At 43.1% G+C, this 27,923-nt stretch overlaps 1 protein-coding gene across 14 annotated transcripts in view; it reads left to right on the top strand.

Annotated features, from left to right (window-relative positions):
• kiaa1217 (sickle tail protein homolog) overlaps nucleotides 1–27,923 on the top strand; it is a 255,530-nt gene that overhangs the window by 131,536 nt on the left and 96,071 nt on the right. For 8 of the 14 annotated variants that reach the window (XR_001171144.3, XM_012965645.3, XM_004915435.4 and 5 more), the window contains exons 3-4: nucleotides 15,506–15,586; nucleotides 23,591–23,786. Coding sequence is in view for 13 of the 14 variants with exons in the window: in XM_012965645.3 (XP_012821099.1) it covers nucleotides 15,506–15,586; nucleotides 23,591–23,786 (277 nt within the window). In the remaining variant the exon portion in view is untranslated. Of the gene's footprint in view, nucleotides 1–15,505; nucleotides 15,587–23,590; nucleotides 23,787–27,923 lie in introns of those variants that run through there. The other 6 variants (XM_012965649.3, XM_002933147.5, XM_004915438.4 and 3 more) reach the window with 2 other exon arrangements.

Below are 27,923 nucleotides of genomic sequence, written 5' to 3'. Positions count from 1 at the left end.
GAACAGGAATTGCAGAGTTCAAATCATTCTTACGTTGGGTGACAAGTCACAAAGCACCCTGTATACCATCATCCTTAAACTCACTTGATATCAGGAAAGATCAAGAGCCTTTGAGGCCATCTAAGCTAGCAATGCTTGACTACCCGAGTGTCTTGCCCCTAGGGTCCACCTATCACCAGGCAATGGGTGGGACTTGAGGGTAGAGAGGCTGCTACTCTGTCCTACACAATCAAAGCCAAGACTCTCTGTTAATTCAGCACACTGCCTGGGAATTATCTTTGACCATTCACTCTCCTTCTCTAACCATATTAATAACTCTGCAATATTGCCAAGATACGCCCCTTTCTTTCACGTGTAACAGCTAAAACACTTATCCATGCCCTTATCCTATCCTGTTTAGATTACTGCAATCTCCTACTAACCGGCCTCCCAGACAATTACCCCTCTCCCCTGCAATCAATCTTAAAGGAACAGTAACACCAAAAAATAAAAGAGCTTTAAAGTAATAAAAATATAATGCACTGTTGCCCTGCACTGGTAAAACTGGTGTGCTTGCTACAGTAACTCTACTATAATTTATATAATAAGCTGCTGTGTAGCCACGGGGGCAGCCATTCAAGCTGGAAAAAAGGAGAAAAGGCACAGGTTACATAGCAGATAACAGACAAGTTCTGTAGAATACAATAGTGTTTTATCTGTTATCTGCTAAGTGCCTGTGCCTTTTCTCCTTTGAATGGCTGCCTCCATGGCTACACAGCAGCTTATTTATATAAATTATAGTAGACACAACTTTTACCAGTGCAGGGCAGCAGCACATTATATTTTAGTTACTTTTATACACTTTCATTTTTTGGTGTTACTGTTCCTTTAAACTCTGCTACCAGGATCCTCCTGCTCTCTCCTAGGAGGGAACCTGTTCAGCCCCAAGTAATCTCTCTATCATGGCTGCCTGTTTAGCAAAGGATAGCGTACAAAATCCGTTTACTAAAGCCCTTCACTCCTCTGCTCCTCACTATATTTCTTCACTGGTCTCCCTGCACGTTCCTGGTTGTCCCCTCCGCTCCTCTCAGAGCCTCCGTCTTTTTACACCATCCACACCCACTGCGCTCTCTCGTCTTAAACCTTTCTATCTCGCTGCTCCTTACCTCTGGAACTCTATCCCTGAATTCCTCCATAGGGAACACTCACTCTCTTTAAGAAGAAACTCAGATGCTAACTTCTGGGCACTAAAACTTGCACTTAAGGGCAAATGCCCATACCTGCTGCACTCTTACCTTCCAGTTTGTGCCTGTATGTTACCCAACCACTTAGATTGTAAGCTCTACGTGGCAGGGACCTCCTTCCTACTGTGTCTCATACCATATGGCACTTAATCTCTGTGTATTTATACTTATTTATTGTATTTATTATAGCAATTGTCCTCCCTGTGTGTAAATTTTGTATATTGTAAGATTGTACAGTGCTGTGTACACTTGAAATGCGTTATAAGTAAAGTTATACATACATACCATTGGACACATATGGGAGAAACTCCAAAATAAAGTTTGTCCTCATAAAATAAAAGGTAATTCTAAGCACATACCACATGCATAATGCATTTTCAATGTTTTCAAATTTGCCGGCCTATCGTTATTTCCTTCACAACAGAGGGGCTGCTTTAAGTCACTATCTATTGGGCCTGTGGGGGGCTGTTTAGGCCTCTGTGTACTTAATATGCCATATTTTATACAACCCCATAACGTGGATGTTTTCTACCATGACTGATTTAAATGGCATTAGAGCTATGTGATATCTGAGCAAATGATGTATCTTGTACTGATTGCTTTTAATTAAGGGGAGGTGGGGTTTGATTTATATATATTCCATGTATCTGCATTTTCCCTCTGGAGCCTGTGATTAAGTGCTGGGTAAGCATGAAACGCGTTCGGCTATCCATATGGGGTTGTTTTTATGGATTGAAGTACAGGGGTTTAAATGCATTACCCTGCTTTGATCACTAGGGGGGTCTTCTAAAAACTACTCTTTTTAGTTTTTGTATATACTAGTGAAGTTCTTGTGTTATTTTTTTTAATTTCTGAATATGCCAGGGCCTATATAGAATGTCAGTCCGGACCTACTTTTCAGCTTTCCAAACTCCAAAAACAATGTAGCAGAAATCATCCAAGCCTCCAATTCCCATATGCCTTGCACGCTTCTATACAGGCGTGGATTATTCTACATTGTTCCAGCAGTCAGGCTAATGCTACTTTCAATACTTTGAAATAAAATAATTTAAATAAAAAATAAATGTAGAAATCTCTCTGAAGTCATTGAAACATTTAAGTTCATACATACCATTTGCAACCAAGTTGCTTCTAATTAAGTTTTCTTTCATTTTGCAAAGATTATATTGGGGTACAATTCCTATTGAAGTATCCCTATAAAGGTTAAGACATAAGCAAGCCATGGAAAACATTTATTGTTTCCAGAATTCATAATTACTCAACATAATTTCCCTTTAATGCTTTCCTGCTTTGAAATGCAGACAGTGCTCCAAACCTTTTCAGAGTCCTGGTAGGGGATTAGTATTGTATTTCGGCTGAGGGTGGACAATTGGTCTGTGGTTGCGCCCCAGTTCTGTTGGGCAGAACGTGATTCCATTGGAATGTTGGGATTAGGCCGGGAGCTGTTGTGACTATTATGGCAAATCATTAGATCAGAGCTACAAATCTCCAATCTGGCTGAAATCAAAGCAGAGAGGATCATTAATCAGCGCCACAGTGTAGGCTGCAGAAAGCTGGCGGATATGTTATTTTGTGCCGTGTATCAGCCTGTCTGATCCTAGAATGTATATCATTTATTGGAATTACGACTTACTGATTGCCTGAGTTAAAGGGGTCACAGGTGTTTTCTAGAACTCCACTTCCTGAAGTCGGAAGCATTTAAAGAAGTCAAGATCGCAGTGCTTTGTGTCTGTGAACCATGACGTGAATGAATTGCTGTACTTTGTGTCTGGGGATGAGCCATGGAAGGGCTATGGGTAGGAGAAATCAAGGATAATTGTAACCAAAGGTCTCGAAAAGCTCAAGAAAAACTAAATTCCTTTCAAATGTAACTAAAAGCTAAAGCAAATGGATAAGCTCTACCCCAGCTTGTGGGCTCTACAACTTGGTAATTCCCTACTGAAAGGGAACAGTTGTGAGGTATCTATTCATGCACACAAACAAGTATTTACTGTAAGTTAAGGCAACGAAAACCAATAACCAAAGTGCATGTTACAAACTGAATACTAAAAGGACAGAACCCAAGCTGTTGTTGCCTGTTTGCTCTGTACTTAGTGCCAGGGGTGGATGTGCCAACAAGCCTGGAGCATAAGGCCCCAGTACAGGTATCCGACCCCTTATCCAGAAACCCATTATCCAGAAAGTTACGAATTACAGAAAGGCAATCTCCCATAGACTCCATTTTAATCAAATTATTCACATTTTTAAAAGTGATTTCCTTTTTCTCTATAATAATAAAACAGTACCTGTACTTGATCCAAACTAAGATTTAATTAATCCTTATTGGAACCAAAACAATCCTATTGGGTTTAATTACTGTTTAAATATGTTTTTTTGTAGGAGATCTGAATTACAGAAAGATCCCTTATCTGGAATACCCCAGGTCCTGAGCATTCTAGATAACGGGTTCCATACCTGTATCAATATTAGTGCCCTAAAGTGACCAACAACCTGAGAGAAGTTGGGGAGTAGGGACCCTGTAAATAAGGGAAAGAGAGGCATAGAGAGGCAAGCTTAGAGACAGCCATAAATCCTATAAATGCCGTATTTGCTGCACTAAAATCATCACTGCATGAAATGTCACTTAAGTGTGAGGCGCAATTGCTGAATTTATGCAGACATAAAGGTTACGGCGACAACTCATGGGTTTCATGTCAGCAATATAGGTCAGGGCAATTTTCTGTGTTAAATATTGCAAATTGGTGACACAAATAACACTGGAAATATGACAAGCTTAGCTTTAGGGATGCATTGAATCCAGGATTCAGTTTGGGATTCTGCTAGGATTTGGCCTTTATCAGGAGGATTTGGACAAATCCAAGTACCTGGTCCAACCATCTCCGTATCCGTAAAATCATGTGACTTTTAATCACACAAACAAGTTGAAAACATTTTGCTGAGCATGGTTCTTCCTTGTATATAAAAACTAGAGTTTGGATTTGGTTCAGGATTTCGCCAAGGAGGAAGATGGCGAAGGAGTTGGGATTCAGCCGAATGCCAATATAGTTTATTTGGTGCATCCCCACTTAGCAATATTTATGTATGACAGAAATAGAATAGTAATGCAAGGTTATACAAGAATATAATATATCATAATTACATATTACATTTATTGATTCTGTTACTAAATCATCCTACTCCCATTAGACACCTTTGGACCTCCTGGGCTGATAGTTTAGCAACACAGTTGGCGCCGTGTGGAGATCAGTTTGGTGCCAGACGAGTATACTTTGTACAATGACTTTCTGCAAGAAATTCGTAAAAATGCATTTTTACACCATACAATTCACAATGAGGGAGACAATGGCAGTTTAGTAGCCCAGCAGTGACCTAATCTGGCAGGATTTTTGAGTGTTTATTATGCCACAAACTTTTTTTAAGACTTAAGTAAACACATGCCATTGTGTGCTAAGTGTGTAATTGGTCAGTATAATGTCCCTTTAAACTGTGTTGTTAGAACAAACTGCCCCATCAAACTCCACAACAGCACAATAAACAGCCTGAGTGTAAATGGGCTAATTAGCCTAAAAACAGCTATTAAATTCACATGTAAACTACAATGAGCACTTAAGTTGTTAGCTAGACCCTGCCCTATGTTTTACTTGACAAGACAGATTGGCCGGGAGAGAGTAAGCAGGCAGCGTCTGGAGGTGATTGCTAGAGCCGAGGCCTCTGATTGTTTTGACCAGTTCAGCATTTTTAAGTTGGGGGTTGTTGCTGAGCAAAAGGGGGATGGTTTGTTCAGAAATGATCTCTTGACACAGCCAAGCATGTATATACCCAGAGGAGGGGAAGCTTACCATTAATTGCCATGCCATTCAAGAACTTCTATATGAACTTACAGCATTTAGTCTATTTTTGGGGATGCTAAGCATTCCTAATGTTTCATTATTTTCCATCTGCAGTAAGATATTAAGATCATTCTTTCATTGGGTTCATAGTCTGAAATCATTAGAGCAGCTCCCAACATTGTTGTAATGCTAGTCAATAGACTCAACTGAGGGCCCCATATCCCCCCCCTAACATAGAATAATAAAAACAACATAATTACTCAAAAGCAGAGCAGGGTAACACATAGACCCCTAACTCTATAGAAGGGCTCTTATACATATAGTAACAATTTATTAGATATTCCAGCAGTAGAACATATACCCAGCTCAGTGCGGTAACAGTATGTTCCATCTGCGGTACCCACACCAGTGATTCTACTGTACCCCTGTAGGGTCTGTGGATTCCAAGGGTTTGAAGACACTCCATCCATCAGGAGGGTAAAGTACAAAAAAAGAAAAGGCCAGACCCATTCTCACTTTTATTTAACCCCAGGAAGAGCACATCAACTCTCCTGCCACCCTCAACACTCTTAGACAGAATCTTCCTTCTCAGACTACAGAGATGCTACCCTATGCTGTTCTACATGAGAGTAACTGGCACGTAGGATCCTCGCCCCTTACCCACCCCCAAGGAACATTTTACATCTTAAGGTGCCTATACACATGAAGATCCGCTCATGCAAGCTGATCTTCTCCCGATATCCCGATATCGCCCACCAAATATCCATACCTACGGGTGGGCGATATCGGGGAAAATGTAGGCTAATACGATCGTTTGTCCCTGGGGCCAAACAATCGAATTATAATGGCGGCAATGGGGCAACCGGTTCGGAGACCGCATCAACGAGCCAATGCGGTCACCGATCCGACTAAAGCTGGCCATACACGCACCGATACTATCGTACGATATTCGGTGCGTGTATGGCATGTCGGCGAGTCGACCGATATCGCAGGAAGCTGCTGATATCGGACGACTCGCCAATCGGCCAGGTTAGAAAATTTTGATCGGGCGCCATAGAAGTTGCCTGACCAAAATCTGCCGTCAGGGCTGAATCGGCAGAAGGAGGTAGAAATCCTATTGTTTCTACCTCCTTATCTGCTGTTTCAGCCCTGACTGTGTGTGGCGGATCTGACGATGTTTCGTGCGACCGACACTTTAAGTCTGGCTGATTTGGAAAATGTATTGATGATCAGCAAAGTTGCTTATTCTTGTGCTGCTCATATGGAAATTCTTTCCATAGCAGAACCGTTGTGTCAGCTTTGTGTCTCTTGCAGGATTTATTGGCACCGGCAGTAAAAACGCCTGTCCCACCCATGCTGCCTGCCATGGGCAATGTCAGCCTCTTATCACTGGCAGATTTTGGGCTGGAAATAGGTCAGCAGAGAAGACGCTACTTGTGCCCCTAAGGGATTAATAACTCTTGTTACATTCCGTAACTCCTGCCTTGGGCTGTAATACACAATTCTAGCCATATCAGATAGCGACAACAAGAAGTTATGCTCATTTACAATCTCAGATATTAATGTACAATATACAAGGCAGGTTATGCAATTTACAGGTATAGTAAGGGGCAAGACTGGAGGATAACAGCATGTCCTTTTAATATGAAATCATGTCTTTCTTTTTAGCTTAACTTAAAAGGGCTTGTTGATACTGTTGTTAAATGCTTATGATTTTATAGGATTAAAATGTCTCTGGTTAAATTGACTCTAGTTAAATTACTCACATTTCATGTCATTTACTCCCTGCCCTTGCATTTTCCATAGTTTTATCCAGTCAGCATGTATAACAAAAATAAAAGGAGCCCTAAAACCTAAAATGAATACAGCTATTTTATTTTATGGAATAAACTTACTCTACCAGCAAAGAGATTCAGCGGCCCTATAACTCTGGTCATGCCCATTCCCACACCTTGTGTCTCAACCCTTTCTACTTGTAGAGTGTAAGCTCTTTTGGGCAGGGCCCTCTTCACCTCTTGTATCGGTTATTGATTGCTTTATATGTTACTCTGTATGTCCAATGTATGAAACCCACTTATTGTACAGCGCTGTGGAATATGTTGGCGCTTTATAAATAAATGTTAAAAATAATAATAACAGTAATAATCCACGCCTTCAAAGCAGACTACAGGAACTGCCCAGCCTGGATTTTGTTAGGCCATTGTCAAGATCCTGTCAGGTCTGTAGTCAGGACCATGGAGGAAGCTGGACTCTTGAACCCTGGTCTCTTGCGTCTTTTTATTCTAATTTTTTATGTAAAAACGAGATGTGATAACATCACATGGTGCCACAGCATTACATGACACATCAATGTAGCATTGCGGCCTTGGGTGCCACCATCAACAAAGTAGGGTTTTCCTTACAGCCATCCTATGAGTGTCAGTGACTCTGCACATGCTCAGTGTGTTCCGACTAGTTAACTAGTTTATTAGGTCACAAGTTGCCTGTATTCTGGTGACAGGGGTTCATGCTATGCAGTTATTGCTTGGTTTTAATTCAGCCTTTTTTTTATTCTGCTTTCTGTTTTCCATTTCTGGCCACCAGTTTGCACCTTGGCAGAGAGGAGCTTTTTTTTAAGTGTAAAGCTGGCACTTAAATATTTGCTGTCTTCATCAAATTAGATATATATTATTTAAACTGTAGGGGGGAAACATTTTCTATTGCATTTCTCATTTAACCCATTAGGAGACTCTATACACTCATGTTAAACAGCCGCTAAGTGCTGAGATGTCAGGCAGTGTCACTTATTCTATTAAGATACGGAGCCTTTTACAGTTCACTGTGACTTTTGCAATCTGGTGTTTTCATTATGCATATCAGTATTACCACTATACATTAAAGCACCCGTGATGTTACGCAGCAAGAAAGCATTTTAGCCAAAGGATACAGAGTAGGCACTGCCATAAAACACATCAGGGTAACCCCCCTTGACATTATTACTGTTTAAATTGTGTATAGATGCCAAGAAAGGCTTACAGGGGGCATGAAATAAATGATTTTCTCGCCTGTAAGTCTAATCCTGGGAGATTGAGGTCTAGTCATTCAGTAAAGGCATGTCTGGGAAGCTATAATAAAGGAACCCTGCTAATTCCCAAGCAGCGCACACAATATAAATAATGTTATCGGGCCCGAGACACTACACCTATTACAAGCAAGAGCAGTGGCAGTTGGATTAGTGAAGAACAGAGCTGGTATTAGAGGAGGGATAAAGAGCGCAGGCTGCTACTAGAAAAGGCTATCAAAAAAGGGATTTATAGACTCGGTCCCCTTTTGGGATATATATTTGTTTGAGAATAAAGTGAAACTACAGCAAATTTGCCGCTTCTTTTCTTCTTGAAATTGAAAATAACAAAAAGAAAGCAGTGCTGTAAGAATTATAAGGAGGTGATAGTCTTAAAAGGACAGTCGTGAAAATATATGTCCCCACTTTGTAAAAGCACAGTGGCTCAGCAGTTAGCAGTGCCGGGGTTGGGCACTTGCAAGATAATGGTTTCCCAATGTAATTGACCCTAGTGAGTTGCATTAATGTGATAGGGACCTTAAACTCTAAGCTCCACTGGAACTGACTGATCAATCTCTTTAAAACAAAAATTGCCAGTGGCAATAAAAATTATCTTAAAAGAATTGTCCAGCAGCTGTATCAGCTCTAACTAGCATAACAACATACAATGTCACCCAGCAGCACCACAACATGGGCTTTATGAAGGGGCTTAGCTACAGGGATTGCAACCATAGCCAGACCCTCAGACCTAAGGCTAATGTCCCACAGAGAGATTTAGTCGCTATAGATCTCTGCTACTGCAAGCGACTAATCTCTCCAAAATGCCTATCCACTGGCAACAAAGGGATGTCCTAGTGGAAAGGCCTACACGTTGCTTCAGCATTCCAAAGTTGCCTTCAGGGGGAAACTTTGAGGCCTGCTCTCAACATACAACATTGTTGATAGAACTGTTAATAATTAAAGGAATGGAGCCAAACTGGGGACTTTCATTTAGCCTCGCTTCTATTACTAGAAGTAGTAGCAGGGTGGGGATTGTAAGTGGCAAATGGGCACACTGCATCAAAATCCAGCCATGGACTACAGTTGCTAGGGGTTTTGGAGGGCCTGTCTAAACTGTCTGCCTGGCTTTCCAAATAATGAAAATCCAGACAGGACTCTGACTGACGTGGCGATTGGCCAATCGCTGAATGTCGCATCATAGCCCCGTACTGTGAAATTACCCAGTGTTTGTGGACATAAATGGGGGCCACAAGCTTCTTGCTGCACCTCTGTTCATAGTTTCTACATTGTGCTGCGGTGTCTTATTATTATTATTATTATTATTATTATTATTATTATTATTATAACAGGTATTTCCAAAACATAATCTGCATTGGAACACAATAAATGGGTGTATACATTAAACATAGAGGAAAACATACAAGACAATCAATACAAGTGGTAAAGAGAGCCCTGCCCAAGAGAGCTTGCAATCTATTTCTTAGCTGCATATGTAGGAGCCAGACATGGATATATATTTTTACCTTAATGTACTGCTTTGAAAATAGCATTATGGAGTATAATATAAAAAAATGGAAGCTTTTGCTGTTTATAATGACAGAATTTGGCTTGCCAATGTTTTTAGCTGGGTATGTAAAGCCAATGTGCTGACTGGCTAATTAGCAGCACATCTAGATGCATACTGCACGGCCGCACAACAAGCAGTGATGGCTGCAGCAGGCAGCTTAATGAATTGCTAATTAGCCAGGTAGAATATGTTTGTGAAAATGAATACTGAAACCTACAGTATATTGTACATGTATTTGTAAAATTGAGATTGTGTTCTGGAAACACCAGACACCACACTCTAGTTATTTCTGACAAACAGATGGTTATCTATACAGCCATTAATAGCATCTTTTAATTCCTCACGCAACTCTTTCCATTTTCTGCTGTTCCTTCTTTTATGTTACCATCTCAATTGCAATTACTAATCCTTTCCGCTGCAAGGTGAACCTTTCCTCTCCATGAGGTGTTCTGGTACCAGAGCTGTATAGGAACAGCAGTAAATATTGCAGTGACTTTCAGCAATAAATGGTGCAACGATGCACGGCTTTACCCACCTTACCTCTAAGCATTTTATGAGCAGAGGGGTGGGAAAGGCAGCCATGCTCTTCCTCTGAACTTCATTCCCCACTATTCTGAAGTTTTTGGGGGCTTTTATTTAAAACAATAATGTCATACTCCATCTCTCCCTACTATACCTGCTATCCCACAGCCACAGTCCCTTCCCAGAGGCTATTATCCCCCCACTGCTACTATAGGCACCATCTCTCCCTACTATGGCTGCTATCCCACAGCCCCAGTCCCTTCCCAGAGGCTATTATCCCCCCACTGCTACTATAGGCACCATCTCTCCCTACTATAGCTGCTATCCCACAGCCCCAGCCCCTTCCCAGAGGCTATTATCCCCCCACTGCTACTATAGACACCATCTCTCCCTACTATACCTGCTATCCCACAGCCACAGTCCCTTCCCAGAGGCTATTATCCCCCCACTGTTACTATAGGCACCATCTCTCCCTACTATACCTGCTATCCCACAGCCACAGTCCCTTCCCAGAGGCTATTATCCCCCCACTACTACTATAGGCACCATCTCTCCCTACTATACCTGCTATCCCACAGCCCCAGTCCCTTCCCAGAGGCTATTATCCCACTGCTACTATAGGCACCATCTCTCCCTACTATACCTGCTATCCCACAGCCCCAGTCCCTTCCCAGAGGCTATTATCCCCCCACTGCTACTATAGGCACCATCTCTCCCTACTATACCTGCTATCCCACAGCCACAGTCCCTTCCCAGAGGCTATTATCCCCCCACTGCTACTATAGGCACCATCTCTCCCTACTATACCTGCTATCCCACAGCCCCAGTCCCTTCCCAGAGGCTATTATCCCCCCACTGCTACTATAGGCACCATCTCTCCCTACTATACCTGCTATCCCACAGCCACAGTCCCTTCCCAGAGGCTATTATCCCCCCACTGCTACTATAGGCACCATCTCTCCCTACTATACCTGCTATCCCACAGCCACAGTCCCTACCCAGAGGCTATTATCCCCCCCACTGCTACTATAGGCACCATCTCTCCCTACTATACCTGCTATCCCACAGCCACAGTCCCTTCCCAGAGGCTATTATCCCACTGCTACTATAGGCACCATCTCTCCCTACTATACCTGCTATCCCACAGCCCCAGTCCCTTCCCAGAGGCTATTATCCCCCCACTGCTACTATAGGCACCATCTCTCCCTACTATACCTGCTATCCCACAGCCCCAGTCCCTTCCCAGAGGCTATTATCACCCCACTGCTACTATAGGCACCATCTCTCCCTACTATACCTGCTATCCCACAGTCCCAGTCCCTTCCCAGAGGCTATTATCCCCCCACTGCTACTATAGGCACCATCTCTCCCTACTATACCTGCTATCCCACAGTCCCAGTCCCTTCCCAGAGGCTATTATCCCACTGCTACTATAGGCACCATCTCTCCCTACTATACCTGCTATCCCACAGCCACAGTCCCTTCCCAGAGGCTATTATCCCCACTGCTACTATAGGCACCATCTCTCACTACTACACTTGTTATCCCACAGCCCCAGTCCCTTTCCAGAGGCTATTCCTTCTTGGAATGAATTAGTGGGGTGAGGTTTTTTTAACAGAACTATTCAGAATAAATACATGGTTTGTTCTAATAAAAGGTTAACTGAGGACATTGCTTCTATTAACAGAAAGATATAATACATAAGGCTGACAGCTAAATGCAAATCTGAATATACAGAATATACAGAAATATGAATGTATTTAGACTAAGGAATATGGTAAACTGTTGTTAGGGGAATGTGTGTAATGTAAATTAACATATGATGAAATCTGTCATCAAGCCAAATGCATAAAGATGGGATAGGAAACTGGTAATGTATAAAGTCTTTGTCTCCTCCATTCCACAGGGCATAGTTATAAAACATTGAGATTCTGCTTTAGAGTCTTCAAAACATTCTCATTAAACCTCTGCAAGTCACTGGGTGTATTGTTTGTAAGATCTTGTGGATAGATGCATTCTTGGGCATTAATAAACAGGGCCATAAATGTTATATATAAGCTGGAAAATATATTTTTCAATATTAGAAATATTTGTTAAATAACAAGCATACAGTATCTCAGTGTAGTCTTTTTTTTACAGGATAGTCATGAATAGTGGGTCTAAATATTGCACATCTATGCATTTATATTCTCTATATAGGAGCTTTTTTAGTTTCCCAGATTGCCTTATTACCTTTAGCTGTGTAAATAAGGCAAGGGCCCCCACCATGCAGTCATCAAGTTAGCGCTGTTATTGTGGGGGGCCACACCTATAGACAGTTGTGGTTTGTGGAAGCTTATCCTGGGGGTAGGAGCCCCAACAGAGGTGCAGAAAAAGAGACATTATTTTGAGAAAGGGGCTTGGGTGCAACCTGGTCGTAAACTGCCTAAATAAATATAAATATAAGTAATGCTTTCTACAGGTTGATTTAGCCTATGGGCCATGATAGGGGCAATCTGGACCAGACCCTCATCCTATGGTTTAGATTTTTTTATAAGAGGCAAATGCTCATTTTTTGTCAAAGGGATATGTGTGCATGAATAGTTATATCTAAAATGTGTAACGAGTCTGCATATTATATTGATTGACAGTCATGGGGAAAGAATAAATTTGCACCATTTATCTGGGAACGGGCATTGCCTGGTGACACAAAGCTATTAGGCACAAGTGCCAGATTTCTTGGAAGTGGCGGCACATAGGGAGGATCTGCATCTTTGCATGAATTGTGTATGTATCATATCATATGTATGGGCATGTCAAGAGGACATATAAACAGCTCAGTCAGTGCCTTGAGATATTCATGTTGCAAGGTATTCCCTTTTTTTTTATAAAGTTGTTTTCAACTGAGTTTACAGCTTTTGCCCCAAAGGGCCATATTTTAACTTTAGTGTCAAAATCAATGCAATTGCCAGCCCATTGCACCACAAACAGTGTTTTGTCTTCCCTGAGCTTTGACCATTACAACTTAATTTTACAATGGTTGATGACCCAGAGAGGAAAACCATGAAGGCCAGCAGCCAGAGTCAGCATGTGTATGGGGTCAAAGGCTGAGCTGGAACGGCACAGGCCAACTCCTTTGCATAGCAGTTCATCAGCCCGCTGGCAGTGGAAGGACACATTGATATAGATATAAAATATATAATCTGCCAGTGGATGTTCCAAACATTATTTATTGCTAGAACCCATGAGTGCGTTGCATCTGATATATTTTTAATGGTCTTATACACTCTCTTTTATCTGAAATAAAACTCGGCCGGTGATACTTTGCTTGTTTGTAAGCCATTAAGGAAAGACAGTTCTAGTCATATGACAAGGCAGAAGCTAAAAAATGTGCAATATTTATTGTTCAGAGTTATGTTTAATTATGGTATTTCATGCGTTCCCCGGGGGCAGATCAGCATACTAGCAGACTTGATGTATTACTGCTGGAGATTTAGAATATGATAATTATAGAAAATGGGTTTCAGGAGCCACAGGTCTGCTCTCTGGGTATGATATGTTATTTTTGTATGGACTTAGTATGGCATTAGTGCAAACTCAATGAGCCTGCCTACACCTTGCCTCCTTACTTCTCTTCATTTTGCACTCTGCGCTGCTCAGACCTGCCTTTTGTTCCAAATCGAGCACTGCTGCACCTATAGATACAGGGGAACCTGGGAGCTACCGCCACCTCTAGAGTTCCCTTTGCACCCAGCATCGATAGCATACCTCCCAACTGTCCTGATTTTCGCGGGACAGTCCCTCTTTTGACAGCTCAACCCGCTGTCCCGGATTCTTACTGAAATGTCCCTCATTTCCCTTTGATCTCCTGCACTGAAGCTAAAAAACAAATTTAATTAAAAGTAACTTTGGCACAGAGCCCAGAAATCTTAACAAGCGTCACCTGCACTTAGATACATTGTTTTTCGCTTTTAATTAAATAAGTAGCTTTTGGCAGAGAGCCCAGAAAGGTAAAAAGTGCCCCCTGCACTGAGATACAATTGTAACTAATAAGCTTAACAGGTCTCTTTGGAGACTCACAGCTTAAAGGGCAATTGCACCTTTTTCAGCAAAACTGTAAGACAAAACCCCCAGAAATATGTTCACACTTTAAATAACCCGCCAAATTTAGTCAAATAAGAGAGGTATTTAGGGGGTGTGGTCTCAAAAATATGTGTTGTCAAAAAATTCACCACACTGCCCGCGCCATTTATTTTTGTCCCTCTTTCTATTTTCAAAATGTTGGGCGGTATGCAATAGGTGCCGCACACTTGTTCCTGAGAAACTGGGCGCAGATGTCACTTGCACGCCAAATAATGGGAATGTGCCAGCAGGACTCCCACACATTTGCATCCAATGTGCATCAAAGTACAGACACAGTTGCGGTAATTTTGCCAAATCAGACCTGATTGCCGTAGGTTCAGCACAACTGAGCCAAGCGCATTGCCCCAGTGCTGGATGCTAGAATTCTGGGAAAAAATGCTGCACTGTGAGAAAAAAAATTGCAGATGAGATTAAAAAAATGAATAACTGATACAGGTGATAGGCCCTTTCCAATACAGCAGTGCAGCCAATATACTGACAGTTTCAGAAGACAAAAGGGGTTATGTAATAAAATGCACTAAGTTTGCCCAGGAGCAGTAACCTATAGCAACCAATCAGCAGGTACAATTTACTGGTCACCTGTTTAAAAGCAAACATCACATTGGTTGCTATGGGGCTACTACTGGGCAAACTTAGTGCCTTTTATTACATATGGGGGGAAGTATAGGCTGTATATAGGTCGTACCTTGTCTATTCCTTGTTCCATGATACCAAGTTCCATTGGTGTAAACTCAAGAATATTTAAACTCAGGGTTGGACTGGATGGTGGAGGGCCACCAGGGCTGCTACCCCAAGGGACCCCCCCCCCGCCTTGGGCCCTGCAGCAACAACCCTCACCCGGCCCCCTCACCAACCCAACACTCTCCCCCAAGCACGTGTGCTTTATTTTTACCTTTAGGAGCGTCGGAAGAGGGAGATCTGTGGGCCAGGGGAGCGCTGGCAGGGATTGGGTCTGGTCCGACCCTGGCTAAATCACTGTCCAACAGCTCTGTAATACCTCGCTGATTACCTGTGCCACTTGTACAACAGATATTAGCGTGTTGCCATCTGAAACCATTTTATATATTCATTAATATACATTTACATTATTCATTTTGCTGTTGAGTGCAGAAAGCCCTGCACTGGTTTCTTCTTTCATTTCCCTCCCTTTCTATCCAGCTGCCGTTCCTTAATCTCCCTTGTCTTTTCTCTCCATCTGCAGGCCGTGCAGTGCATGTTGGCCACACTTCATTCTGAACTTGACATTCAAAGGTACTTGATGAAAATTGAATCCTCTCAGAGAGTTAGTACTTTCTTTCTTACTCTGCATTTTCTGAGACTTCCCTTCTAACTGCTTGTGTTTTACCCCAACTCACACAGGAATGTGTTTGATGCTGTGCATGCTGCCAGAGCAAGGAACAGAACCATTGGATACGTTCTTGATGTGCATCACGCATGTTGTCTTCTTGGGAGATGTTTCCAATTCTCTTGTTAGACACTGGTAGTGTTCTAGGGCTTAGAGAGACTGGATATAACTGATGGTGACCTTTGTGAGATCTTGGCCAAAATATGGTTTAATTGTCCATACCCCAACTGTATGGATATTTTATCTGTAGTAGATAAAGTGCATGGAAATCTGTTGTAAATCAACAAGTTCCACACATTTCAGAAGGAGTCACCCTTGGTTGTTTCTAGGTTCATGATATAAATGGTGTCTCTTTGCCTTGATGGACTATTATACTAGATCATAATTTTCACTACTAGGGGTCTGGAGGTGGTTTTGGGAAGGCAAAGCAATGGTTGTGGGTCCATTGGGAAAGTCAGGATAAAATGTGAGGGGGGAAAGATATTTTTTTATGTATCTTTAATTCTGCCATTCTGATGGAGGACTTGAATGCATGGTACACCACAAAGGGAGCTTGGGCCCAGTAAGGCTACCCCATCTTCCCTAGACTGATGTGTAGCTGCCTCATTAATATTTCATTGCATGATATACCCAGCGTGATTAACCATGACACCAAGATACCACTTTTGCCTCTAAAAGATAATTGTGCACCTCTTAGCTGCTCCATTATAGAACATCAACAAGCTCAGTGGTCTTCCTCACTGTATCTCCCACCCAAAAACATCCCAGCAATCGTTTTTTTCAGAGGGTTTCACAGAGTCTCTGACAATAGTGGTAGCAGCCCCATGATTGAATACTGATTGCGTGGCCAAGATATTAAGGGTTTAAGTACTGTTAATATGAATGCATTATGTTACGACAGTGCCATCTGCTGGACACTTTCTGAACATGAAGTAGTCAAAGATGTTGTTGAGGAAGTTGTCAGGAGAAAGAAAGAGGCTGATCTGATGAATGGGGGCGGCCTTGGGGCACCTGGATAAGAAAGCCAGTGCTGCCAGTATCCTCGTCATCATCAAGGTTGTTGGTTCTACGATCTGTGGGTCACTAAGGCCTTAAGGCCCCCATACACGGGCCGATAGAAGCTGCCGATATCTGTCCCTTGGACCGACTCAGCAGCTTATCTGCCCGTGTAGGGGCAGAAACGAGGGGTCTGCCCGACTGATATCTGGCCTGAAATTGGCCAGATATCAATCGGCCAGGTTAAAAGATTCAGTCGGATCGGGGACCGCATCGGCTCGTTGATGCGGTCCCCGAACCGACTGCCCCATTGCCACCTACATAATCCGGTTAATCAGATAATTTTTTTTTTTTAACTTCAAGCTCCCCGATATCGCCCACCCATAGGTGGGGATATCGGGGGAAGATCCGCTCGCTTGGCGATCTCGCCAAGCTAGCGGATCTTACCATGTATGGGGACCTTTAGTCCTTCCCAATCATTACTATCAGTGATTGTATGCTAGTTTAGTAATCATCTCATTGTGTTTGCAGAAGTGGTGTCAGTAATAAACACTCGGCTAAAGTTTCCCTGTTTTCATAAACTGGGAAAAATTGATTCATTAAAAATACTAATATCTATAACCGCTTTGTAGCTGTATGCATGCTTGGATATATGTTGTTTGTCACCCTGCTTGGGTGTATGCAGGGCCGGAACTAGGGGTAGGCAGAAGAGGCAGCTGCCTAGGGCGCAATGATTAGGGGGCACCAGGCAGAAGCCTCTGCTGCCTACCCCTAGTTCCCCTACTTTGCCATTGCCCCCGTCGCTAATGACAAGCGGCGGGGGCAATGACCCACGGCATCGCACCCCCCCCCCGAACTGCGCATGCGCGCCAACTGAGGGGGCGGGCGAGGTGGCCGACCGGGTTGCCTAGGGCGCCCGGACGGCTTGGCCCGCCCCTGGGTGTATGTGTTTGTTTATTATTGGCTTGTAGGTGCCATAAAATGTTAATATTTATGTGAGAACAAAAGTAGTTTTACCTAACTACCAATATTTGATGCATCTTGTGATTAGGGTTGCCATCTGGCCTACCCGGGGCTGGTATAACAAATTTACCGGCCCTCCCCCTAAACCCTCAATTTGCCCGACCCCCCCCAAACTTACCGTCTTCCTTCTTCTCCTTCCCTGATCCTCCTCGCAATGTCCGCACCGCCCCCTACTACGTCACAGCCCGCCTCTTTTGTTTCCCCTGCTTCCCGGTAAATTCATATTAAAAAGGTGGTTTTTAGTATATTATAGAATGGTCTTTTCTTAGCAACTTTTAAATTTCTTCATTTTTTTATAGTTTTTTATTTGCTTTCCTCTTTTGACTCTTTTCAGCTTTCAAATGGGGGTCTCTGATGTGTGAATGTGTGTGACTGTGATAGGGACCTCAACAACCTCCACTGGTGTAGGGACTGAAGGGAATCATGTATAATCTATAAAGGTCTGGATAAATGTGTCTGCGATATAAAAAAAAACAGATAATAATGTTAATAATGAGATGTGCCTATCAGGTAGTGGCAGGGCTGATGGTTGGCACAACCTTCCTTCAGTCTGCAGAGGTTAAGGTCAAAAAAGCTACTTTGTAGAAAGTGGATCAAGTGCTAACATAAGAATGGGAACACAGACACAGTTTGTATTAATAAATTCAGTAGGCAGGTAACCGTCTTATGGTTGCTGTGCCAGGAGGCAAGGGCAATGGGGCTGAAAGCATTTATAATATACAGTATTTTATGACTGTGTTGACCTTCATTTTCTTCTTTCTCTGGTCTGGATTCTACCCTTGGCACCCCATCCCTCAGTTGGCTAAACAACTGGCCAGCTTTTCATAATGTTCCTTTATTTCTGTTTGTTTACACAGACAGCAGACCTGGGACTTTTCACAACCTTCATCCATTTCACTGACTTCCCTGTTATTATGTATAGTATGTCTAGGACTCGCTACTTTTATTTCATCTTGAAACAGAATAGGACTTTATGGCGCTGAAGATATTCTGACACTTGGACATATTGCCTAAACAAACATAATTACTAAGGCTTTACCTGCAGTCATTTAGTAGCGCCCTTGAGAAGGGCAGAGAGGGTGTGTTAGCTTTCCAATCAGCCTACAATGTGAGTAAATACATGCATGGATTTAAAAAAAGGTATAGATCGCTTTTAGATGGTAACTGCTCTCTTGGTTCTTGAAACTTAGTACAGGGGTCCTAGATCTTCTATCCAGGAACATACATTATGGGCAAGCTATGGCAACACTGCAAGTGATGTTACCTAATTCAGACCCTTAGCGATGGGATTCATACAGAAGGCATCAGCTCAACAACCCAGTCTTTTATCCCGGACTCTACATGTCCATATTTTAGTTCTGTGGCAAACTCAACCAGGCCCAGACTGGCAATCCGTGGGTTCTGGCAAATGCCAGAGGGGCTGCTTGGAGATGCCATAGACAGTCACTATTTATTCAACTTGAAATGCCAGGGCCTGTAGTGAGGCCTGTACTCAACCTGGCTTTGCTTTTTACTTTTGGGCATCAGTTCTGTTCCCTGACTGGGGGAGCTGTGGGCACTTTCCTCATAACACTATGTGGACTGATTTGCCTGATTGTACGTACAGCCTAAGGGGCAATGCTGTCTCCCAGAACCAGGACATTGATGGTATTGGGATCATAATATTTCTAAACATTACCATGCTGTCTGCAAAATACTTTTCCTTGAAATCTTCTTCCATTAAAATGCTCAAAAAAACAGGTCTAGCGTCTTCTACTTTTCTAGACAATAAATCTGCCATTTCTAAACTATGAGATTTATTGTACCCTACCCTTCGTGGCAATACTGACAAACAACTACAGCTTGTGATCACAGCTGCCTGAAGCTTCCCACAAACATAACACAATCACTGGGAAAATTCTAGGGGGCTATGATCTGTATGAGTAAAGCCTGTTTATGGGTATATATAAAGCTGTATATGAGTAAAGCCTCACAGAGCAATAGTTTTTACCTGCTGGTGTCAGTGACCCCCATTTAAAAGCTGGAACGAGGCAGAATGAAAGAGGAAGGCAAATAATTTACAAACTATTAAGAATAAATAAGGCAAGATAATTGGAAAGTTGCTAGGAAAAGGCCAAATTCTCTAACATACTGAAAGTTAACCTAAAGGTGATGGCAGGTAAGGATATATCTGTTCCGTACCCGTTCTGCTGCTTATGAGGTTGCTCAGCCATTTAACTGTATAGGGTCCCTATTATTATTAACATTTATTTATAAAGCGCCAACATATTCCGCAGCGCTGTACAATAAGTGGGTTACATACATTGGACATACAGAGTAACATTTAAAGCAATCAATAACCCATTCAAGAGGTGAAGAGATGAGATTTACTTGTGTATTGTAACATGAAGCTGTTAGCTTTATCTTTTAAATCCAAATGCCCGCAAATATGAATGGTATTTGCTTTTCTTCACTTGTAAAGTGAATGATTCAACAGATCCGACAGCAGGGATGCCAGACGACGCCTAATATTTTAATATCAACAAGTGTGATGATGTGACCTGCAGATGGTTCCCTCTCAGCATTCGTTATTCTTATCATATAATTACAATGGTGGAAGGGGGGACAAGAGCTGACAGTGGTTAAAAGGCTACGCATCCGTCTAATGAAAAACCTCAGGCTGGGAATGTTCTTAAAATGCAGAGAGTTAGACTTGATATTTAGAGCCCAGACACGGCGCTGCTGCATTGTCATAAACCTGATTGCTTTATCTGTAGCAGTGATAATACTGGGTATTTTCTACCTTTTCACTTGAGTTCCCTTCATTAACCTGCATGGGTGCCCGGCCTGACCTTCTCCCCAAGCCTGTGTTGGGCTGCAGTGGTGAGACAGTGTGTGCCTATAGTGTGAGATAGCAATGGCACCCATAGGGGCACATTTACTTACCCACGAACGGGCCGAATGCGTCCGATTGCTTTTTTTTCGTAATGATCGGTATTTGGCGATTTTTCGGAAAATTATCGTGACTTTTTCGTTGCCATTCTGAATGTTGCGCAAAATCTGGCGATTTTTTCGTAGCGTTAAAACTTGCGCGAAAAGTCGCGCCTTTTTCGTAGCCATTCCGAAAGTTGTGCAAAATGTTGCGATTTTTTCGTAGAGTTCGAATTCATTCAAGCTTCAGTATGGTGACTTTTCTTGGGCCAGGTTGGAGCTGCAGGGTGCCATTGAGTCCTATGGGAGACTTTCCTTGGGCCGGGTTGGAGCTGCAGAGTGCCATTGAGCCCTATGGGAGACTTTCCTTGGGCCGGGTTGGAGCTGCAGAGTGCCATTGAACCCTATGGGAGACTTTCCTTGGGCCGGGTTGGAGCCGCAGAGTGCCATTGAGCCCTATGGGAGACTTTCCTTGGGCCGGGTTGGAGCTGCAGAGTGCCATTGAGCCCTATGGGAGACTTTCCTTGGGCCGGGTTGGAGCTGCAGAGTGCCATTGAGGCCTATGGGAGACTTTCCTTGGGCCGGGTTGGAGCTGCAGAGTGCCATTGAGCCCTATGGGAGACTTTCCTTGGGCCGGGTTGGAGCTGCAGAGTGCCATTGAGCCCTATGGGAGACTTTCCTTGGGCCGGGTTGGAGCTGCAGAGTGCCATTGAGGCCTATGGGAGACTTTCCTTGGGCCGGGTTGGAGCTGCAGAGTGCCATTGAGCCCTATGGGAGACTTTCCTTGGGCCGGGTTGGAGCTGCAGAGTGCCATTGAGCCCTATGGGAGACTTTCCTTGGGCCGGGTTGGAGCTGCAGAGTGCCATTGAGGCCTATGGGAGACTTTCCTTGGGCCGGGTTGGAGCTGCAGAGTGCCATTGAGCCCTATGGGAGACTTTCCTTGGGCCGGGTTGGAGCTGCAGAGTGCCATTGAGCCCTATGGGAGACTTTTCTTGGGCCAGGTTGGAGCTGCAGAGTGCCATTGAGGCCTATGGGAGACTTTCCTTGGGCCAGGTTGGAGCTGCAGAGTGCCATTGAGCCCTATGGGAGACTTTCCTTGGGCCAGGTTGGAGCTGCAGAGTGCCATTGAGCCCTATGGGAGACTTTCCTTGGGCCGGGTTGGAGCTGCAGAGTGCCATTGAGCCCTATGGGAGACTTTCCTTGGGCCAGGTTGGAGCTGCAGAGTGCCATTGAGCCCTATGGGAGACTTTCCTTGGGCCAGGTTGGAGCTGCAGAGTGCCATTGAGCCCTATGGGAGGCTTTCCTTGGGCCAGGTTGGAGCTGCAGAGTGCCATTGAGCCCTATGGGAGGCTTTCCTTGGGCCAGGTTGGAGCTGCAGAGTGCCATTGAGCCCTATGGGAGACTTTCCTTGGGCCGGGTTGGAACTGCAGAGTGCCATTGAGCCCTATGGGAGGCTTTCCTTGGGCCAGGTTGGAGCTGCAGAGTGCCATTGAGCCCTATGGGAGACTTTCCTTGGGCCGGGTTGGAACTGCAGAGTGCCATTGAGCCCTATGGGAGACTTTCCTTGGGCCGGGTTGGAGCTGCAGAGTGCCATTGAGGCCTATGGGAGACTTTCCTTGGGCCGGGTTGGAGCTGCAGAGTGCCATTGAGCCCTATGGGAGACTTTCCTTGGGCCGGGTTGGAGCTGCAGAGTGCCATTGAGCCCTATGGGAGACTTTCCTTGGGCCAGGTTGGAGCTGCAGAGTGCCATTGAGCCCTATGGGAGGCTTTCCTTGGGCCGGGTTGGAGCTGCAGAGTGCCATTGAGCCCTATGGGAGGCTTTCCTTGGGCCGGGTTGGAGCTGCAGAGTGCCATTGAGCCCTATGGGAGACTTTCCTTGGGCCGGGTTGGAGCTGCAGAGTGCCATTGAGCCCTATGGGAGACTTTCCTTGGGCCGGGTTGGAGCTGCAGGGTGCCATTGAGTCCTATGGGAGGCTTCCAAAATCATGCAAAGTCTGAAAGTTTCGCCCGCCACTTACGAGTGCTCAATACGAAAAAGTCGCGACAAGATACGAGTGAATCGTAATGGCTACGAAAAACTCACGTTTTTTCGCGAAAATCGTATTGGTAACGAAAAAGTCGCGACAATTTCCAAAAAGTCGTAAAGGTGCCGAAAAAATCGTAAAAAATACGAAAAAGTCGCAAAATGTTCGTTTTCCAATCTGAATTTTTCCAATTTGGATTCGAATTCGTGTCTTAGTAAATCAGCCCCCTAGTCTCAAGAGAAGGCACAGAAACAAAGATTCATTTCAAGTGGACTCTTGAGCTGACTCTCCGTCTGTCTAAATCTCTCTTGAAATGTCTGAGTTTTTTCAAACTGACTTACTGCGCAGAAGATTTGTAATGATCAGAGAGAAATCCGGCTCAGTGTTTCACTCTACAACCAACAGCTAAAGAAAAGGGTTGAAAGGGGTAATTAATATTTATATGGATTGTAAACCCCTTTACTTTACATTTTCTATCTTGTAGTAGAGTTATCAATACTTCTGACTGGTTGCTGTTGGTAACTGCGCTACTATATTGATATAATACCCCAACTGTGCATTAAAGGGGGTAGTTCATTTGCAACAGTTCTTTATTGTTTATAGTTTTTCAGTTATTTAGCTTTTTGTTCAGCAACTCTCCATTTGGTATTTTAGTAGCTATCTGGTTCCTAGGGTCTTATTTACCCTAGTAACTAGGCAGTGGTTTGAACAAGAAGTAGAGGACCTGGGCACCCACCCTACCTTGCCCCTGTGCTCGGCAGATAGAAGACGTGTTCTAAGCCTTGGGACCCGACCTACCTTGCCCGCAGCATCCGTGGCCAAACATATTGTATGGCACGGAATTACATTTTAAAATATGTGGTGTTTATGGCTCGCTCAGCCAAAAAGGTTTCCGACCCCTGAGCTAGGGACTTAAGTCAGGTTTTGTGTACAGCAGCTGTAAATGTATGGGTATTTTATGCATTTGCCTTTTTATTTACTTTTACAGACAAAAAGTCCGAAGCTGTCTTCAAGCCCACAGCCGAGCGTAGGAGACCCGGCAGAACATCTGTCAGAGGCGTCTGCTGATTCCGGAGACATGATGTTCGAAGCGGATTCGGCAGTGCCGTTTGTCCGAGGCAGTCGCACAAGAGCCAGCCTTCCGGTGGTCAGATCCACAAATCAAACGAAAGAGAGATCACTTGGTAAATCCCCTTTTTTCTCATATAGATTAGCAGTTGTAATGGAGATCTATTGTAAGCATTTGTATCAATGTCAAGTCTCTGTTTACATTTTAAAATAACTTTAAGGCTAATGGTAAACATTCTGATTCCAGCATTTGATCAATAATAGCTTTGCAGGCCCCAAAACACTAACCCCCATATGTAATAAAAGGCAAACTGATACTGGGCAAACTTAGTGCCTTCTGAAAGCTCAGACTCAGCCACAATGCACTGAGATGGCGCCTACACACCAATATTACTGATAAAAAATACATTTGTTGGTTCAAGTATAAAATTTGAAATGGTAGAGTGAATTATTTGCTATGTAACCGGTGTAATATAGTAATAAAAACGACACCATAAAAATCAGGACAGTATCCCTTTAATGAAATGCCTCATTCTGAAGTGTTGGTATATTATCACTACAGGTATGGGGCATGTTATCTAGAATGCTCAAGACCTGGGGTTTTCTAGATAAGGGAACTTTTTTGGATCTCCATTTAAACATTAAATAAACCCAATAGGGCTGTTCGGCCCCCAATAAGGGGTAATTATATCTTAGTTGGGATCAAGTACAGGTACTGTTTTATTATTACAGAGAAAAGGGAATCATTTAACCATTAAATAAACCCAATAGGGCTGTTCTGCCCCCAATAAGGGGTAATTATATCTTAGTTGGGATCAAGTACAGGTACTGTTTTATTATTACAGAGAAAAGGGAATCATTTAACCATTAAATAAACCCAATAGGGCTGTTCTGCCCCCAATAAGGGGTAATTATATCTTAGTTGGGATCAAGTACAGGTACTGTTTTATTATTACAGAGAAAAAGGAAATAATTGTAAAAAAATCAGAATTATTTTCTTATAGTGTACTCTTTTGGAGATAGCCTTTCTGGAATACAGAACTTTGTGGATAACGTATTTCCAGATAACAGATCCCATACCTGTATTATTTTGCCTATCCTTGTGTTCTCATTAACAGGCTCCATCAGCAAAAGATCAAAAGATTGTGTCACATGATGTAACTACTGCAAGGGAAACAAAGCCTATTTCTTACATCATTCTAACAAACAGTTCATACAGGAGGGAAAGATGACCTTGCTCATTAAGCCAGCCATACATGCACCAATATTATCCGACAAAACTTTATTTCGTACAATATTAGGTGCGTGTATGGTGGTTTCAAGAGGCGACTGATATCGGAAAAGGCTGTGGATATCTGCCGACTTGTCGTTAAAAGATTTTGATCGGGCGCCATTGAAGGTACCTGAGCAAAATCTACGTTCAGGGCTGAATCAGCAGGTGGAGAAATTTCTATTGTTTCTACCTCCAAATCGATTCATTCATGACAATTCAGCGCTGAATGTCAGTGGAGGGTGGGAATAATCTTTCATGCGGCTATTGGTTGCACGGAAGATCGTTATTGCTACGTGTATGGCTACCTTTAGTGCTTACAATCTAAAAGGAGATGGAAGCAAAGCATTAAAAAGTAAGAAGAGAGAAAGAGTGAACTTGCATAAGAAACAGAAAAGATTCTAGCTTCCATAGCGGCTTGGCCCCTGTGCAGGGCAAAGTGTGTGGGCTCCACTGATACAGCAATAACCCAAGGCATTGCTAAATAAAATAAACCCACTTACCACAAAAAGACCCTGTGTCTGCAGTCTGCTGCAAGCGCCGTGCCATCTGCTGAATATTTTACACTTCTTTATGAGATTTGCAGTGGGAAATTGAAAGTGTCCTTGTTAAATGAGGATCATAAGGGAAATGTAATGAGCACTCAGGGAGACTTATCAGCTGCCATCTCTCCGAATATGTCATTAAAAGCTCCCAGAGAATTCAGCAGGTTATTAGCTCTCCCCAAACACACAACTCGGATTGTGACTATGATGTATCTGGTGTATCAGTGTAAAGGTGCCCATACACGTGAAGATCCGCTCGGTTGGCGAGGTCGCCAAGCTAGCGGATCTTCTCCTGATATCCCCACCTATGGGTGGGCGATATCGGGGAAAATGTAGGCTTTTCCCCAAATTTTTTGTCATGCAAAATTCGTTGATGCCGAAATGACATTGTTGTGTATATGTTGACTGGCTATTGACCTGGGAATAGCTGGGGACTGACATATTGAAGGGTTACTACTATATATACTATATAGAAGAGTTACATCTTTGTGTACAGTTTATGAGAAAAACTCTTAGATTGCCCTGACCCACCGAGATACAGGAACAAATCCTGATAGGCTCAGATCTTGTTGGGCCCCGCTGCCTGTCTGTAAACCAACCACCCACACAAAACTTCAGAAAAATAAAAACAAAATTAAAGATGGCTGTGCATTCCATGGTGGAACACATGGCCATCTTTAATTTTTTTCACTGAACGTTCAGCCATATTGACTGTGAGGAGTAGCAGAGGGTATGGCGCTGAGAGGTGGAAAGGGGGTGCAGAATGGTGAAAATGAGGCTGGAAGGACTGGGGGATTTTTATGCAGTGGTGGAGGGCCTTCGTTTGGGGCACCGGGTGGGAACCCCAGTCTAACACTGGAAAAACTACAGAGTCATCCTTATGGAGATTTATGCCATAATTCAGCTTGTCTTATCCCTAATAATGTCGGATCATTCCCCTGGAAAGTCTCACCTCTTCATGGCATCTTGTTTGGAGGTTATAACCCAATAGCACTAGGTGTGCTATGGGAGTTTATAATTAAGGTTGTGGCCAGCCAGTCTGAGAGACAGGCAACAGAGAAGGAAAATAATTATGGGTTCACCTCTCAAGTTTTGAGTTTTGATGCAGGAGAGAGATGTCCTCTGATTGAAACATTCTGCCATTTTGACCAATCAGAAGATATCTCTTTTCTGCAGAATGAATTGTGCTGCTTGTCAAAATCTATAGCCCACCAGCCCTTCCCCAGGCCCTACACCTCTACTGTGATCTAATAGGATCTGTGTCATTGGTGCCTAGGCAAACTGCAGCATTATTTTACTCAGTAGGGGCATGATCGGATTGCTGGAGAATTGCACTTTTAATTCATTACCCTTGAGGTGTGTTTTTTTCTGCATAGACTTAAATGGAATTTCTTATAGTGATATAATTATAGATAAATGCATAGTTAAGAAATAGTTAGAGTAAGCCTTGGGGTCCAAAATCAGTTCATTTTTCATTCACTAAGCTTAAATTATCCATCGGTTCATATGCTACAGATACTGTATTTATTCTATCCCTGCTTTTGTTTTTTTTTTCTATTTCTAATTTCTGCGGTTGGCAGCAGTAAGCAGTTTTGATGCCAACATGAGGAATTTAATTAAAATTTACTGGCTTTTTTTATTCAAATTACTCTAGAAAAACCTAGAAGAGCCATTACAGCAAGGGGCTGATATTCTAAGTGAGTCAGTATGAGACTCTATATGTAGTTAAGTCTTTTACGTATACAAAATGGACATTTTTGTCTGGTTTGTGGATAAACAAATGTAATTCCTACTAAAGAAACAGGGAATCAGATAGATATAAATCTGATATCCAGTGTTGTTATGTTTAGCTGCTCTGCCTATGTTGACATTATCAGCTTATGGCTACTGTTGCGTATATCTCTATATCTCTGCTCTCTGACAGGCTGCATTTGCTACTTGGTGAAAGATGGAAATTAAACTCTAGTAGTTCTCAAACTGTGGGGCTGTCCTTACTCAAGGGCCCTGGAGAGGTGGCAGTGGGACTGAAGGTCATTTAGGGTATGATTTGGAAATAATGCCTATTTGCTCTCTAGATACCCCTTAATGCCCAGCTAAAAGCTCTATTGGGTTAGGATTTGGGGTGAACACCGAGATATTTTTGGAACTAAGGCTGCATTTGTGATAAACCAATGTTCTCCTATATCTGTAACTTTGAAATGAGCCAGTGGGGGGACCTGAACAAAGATAGGTCCTTCAAAAGAAGCTTGAACTCAAAGTCAGGCATCCTCTGCCCTGGAACAATCAAATTACAGACTCGATTCAGTCTCAGAATTTTGGAATCAAAGACAGAAACTGTTTTAGGGCAAAGGCACACAGAGCTATTTAGAAGCAGCTACTAAATGCCAGAAAATACCTTACCATAGACAATAATGAGAATTGCCTCTGTTAAAACACAT

Source organism: Xenopus tropicalis, chromosome 6, assembly GCF_000004195.4.
Source record: "Xenopus tropicalis strain Nigerian chromosome 6, UCB_Xtro_10.0, whole genome shotgun sequence".
Classification (NCBI taxonomy): domain Eukaryota; kingdom Metazoa; phylum Chordata; class Amphibia; order Anura; family Pipidae; genus Xenopus; species Xenopus tropicalis.
This window is presented reverse-complemented; position numbering and strand designations above follow the sequence as displayed.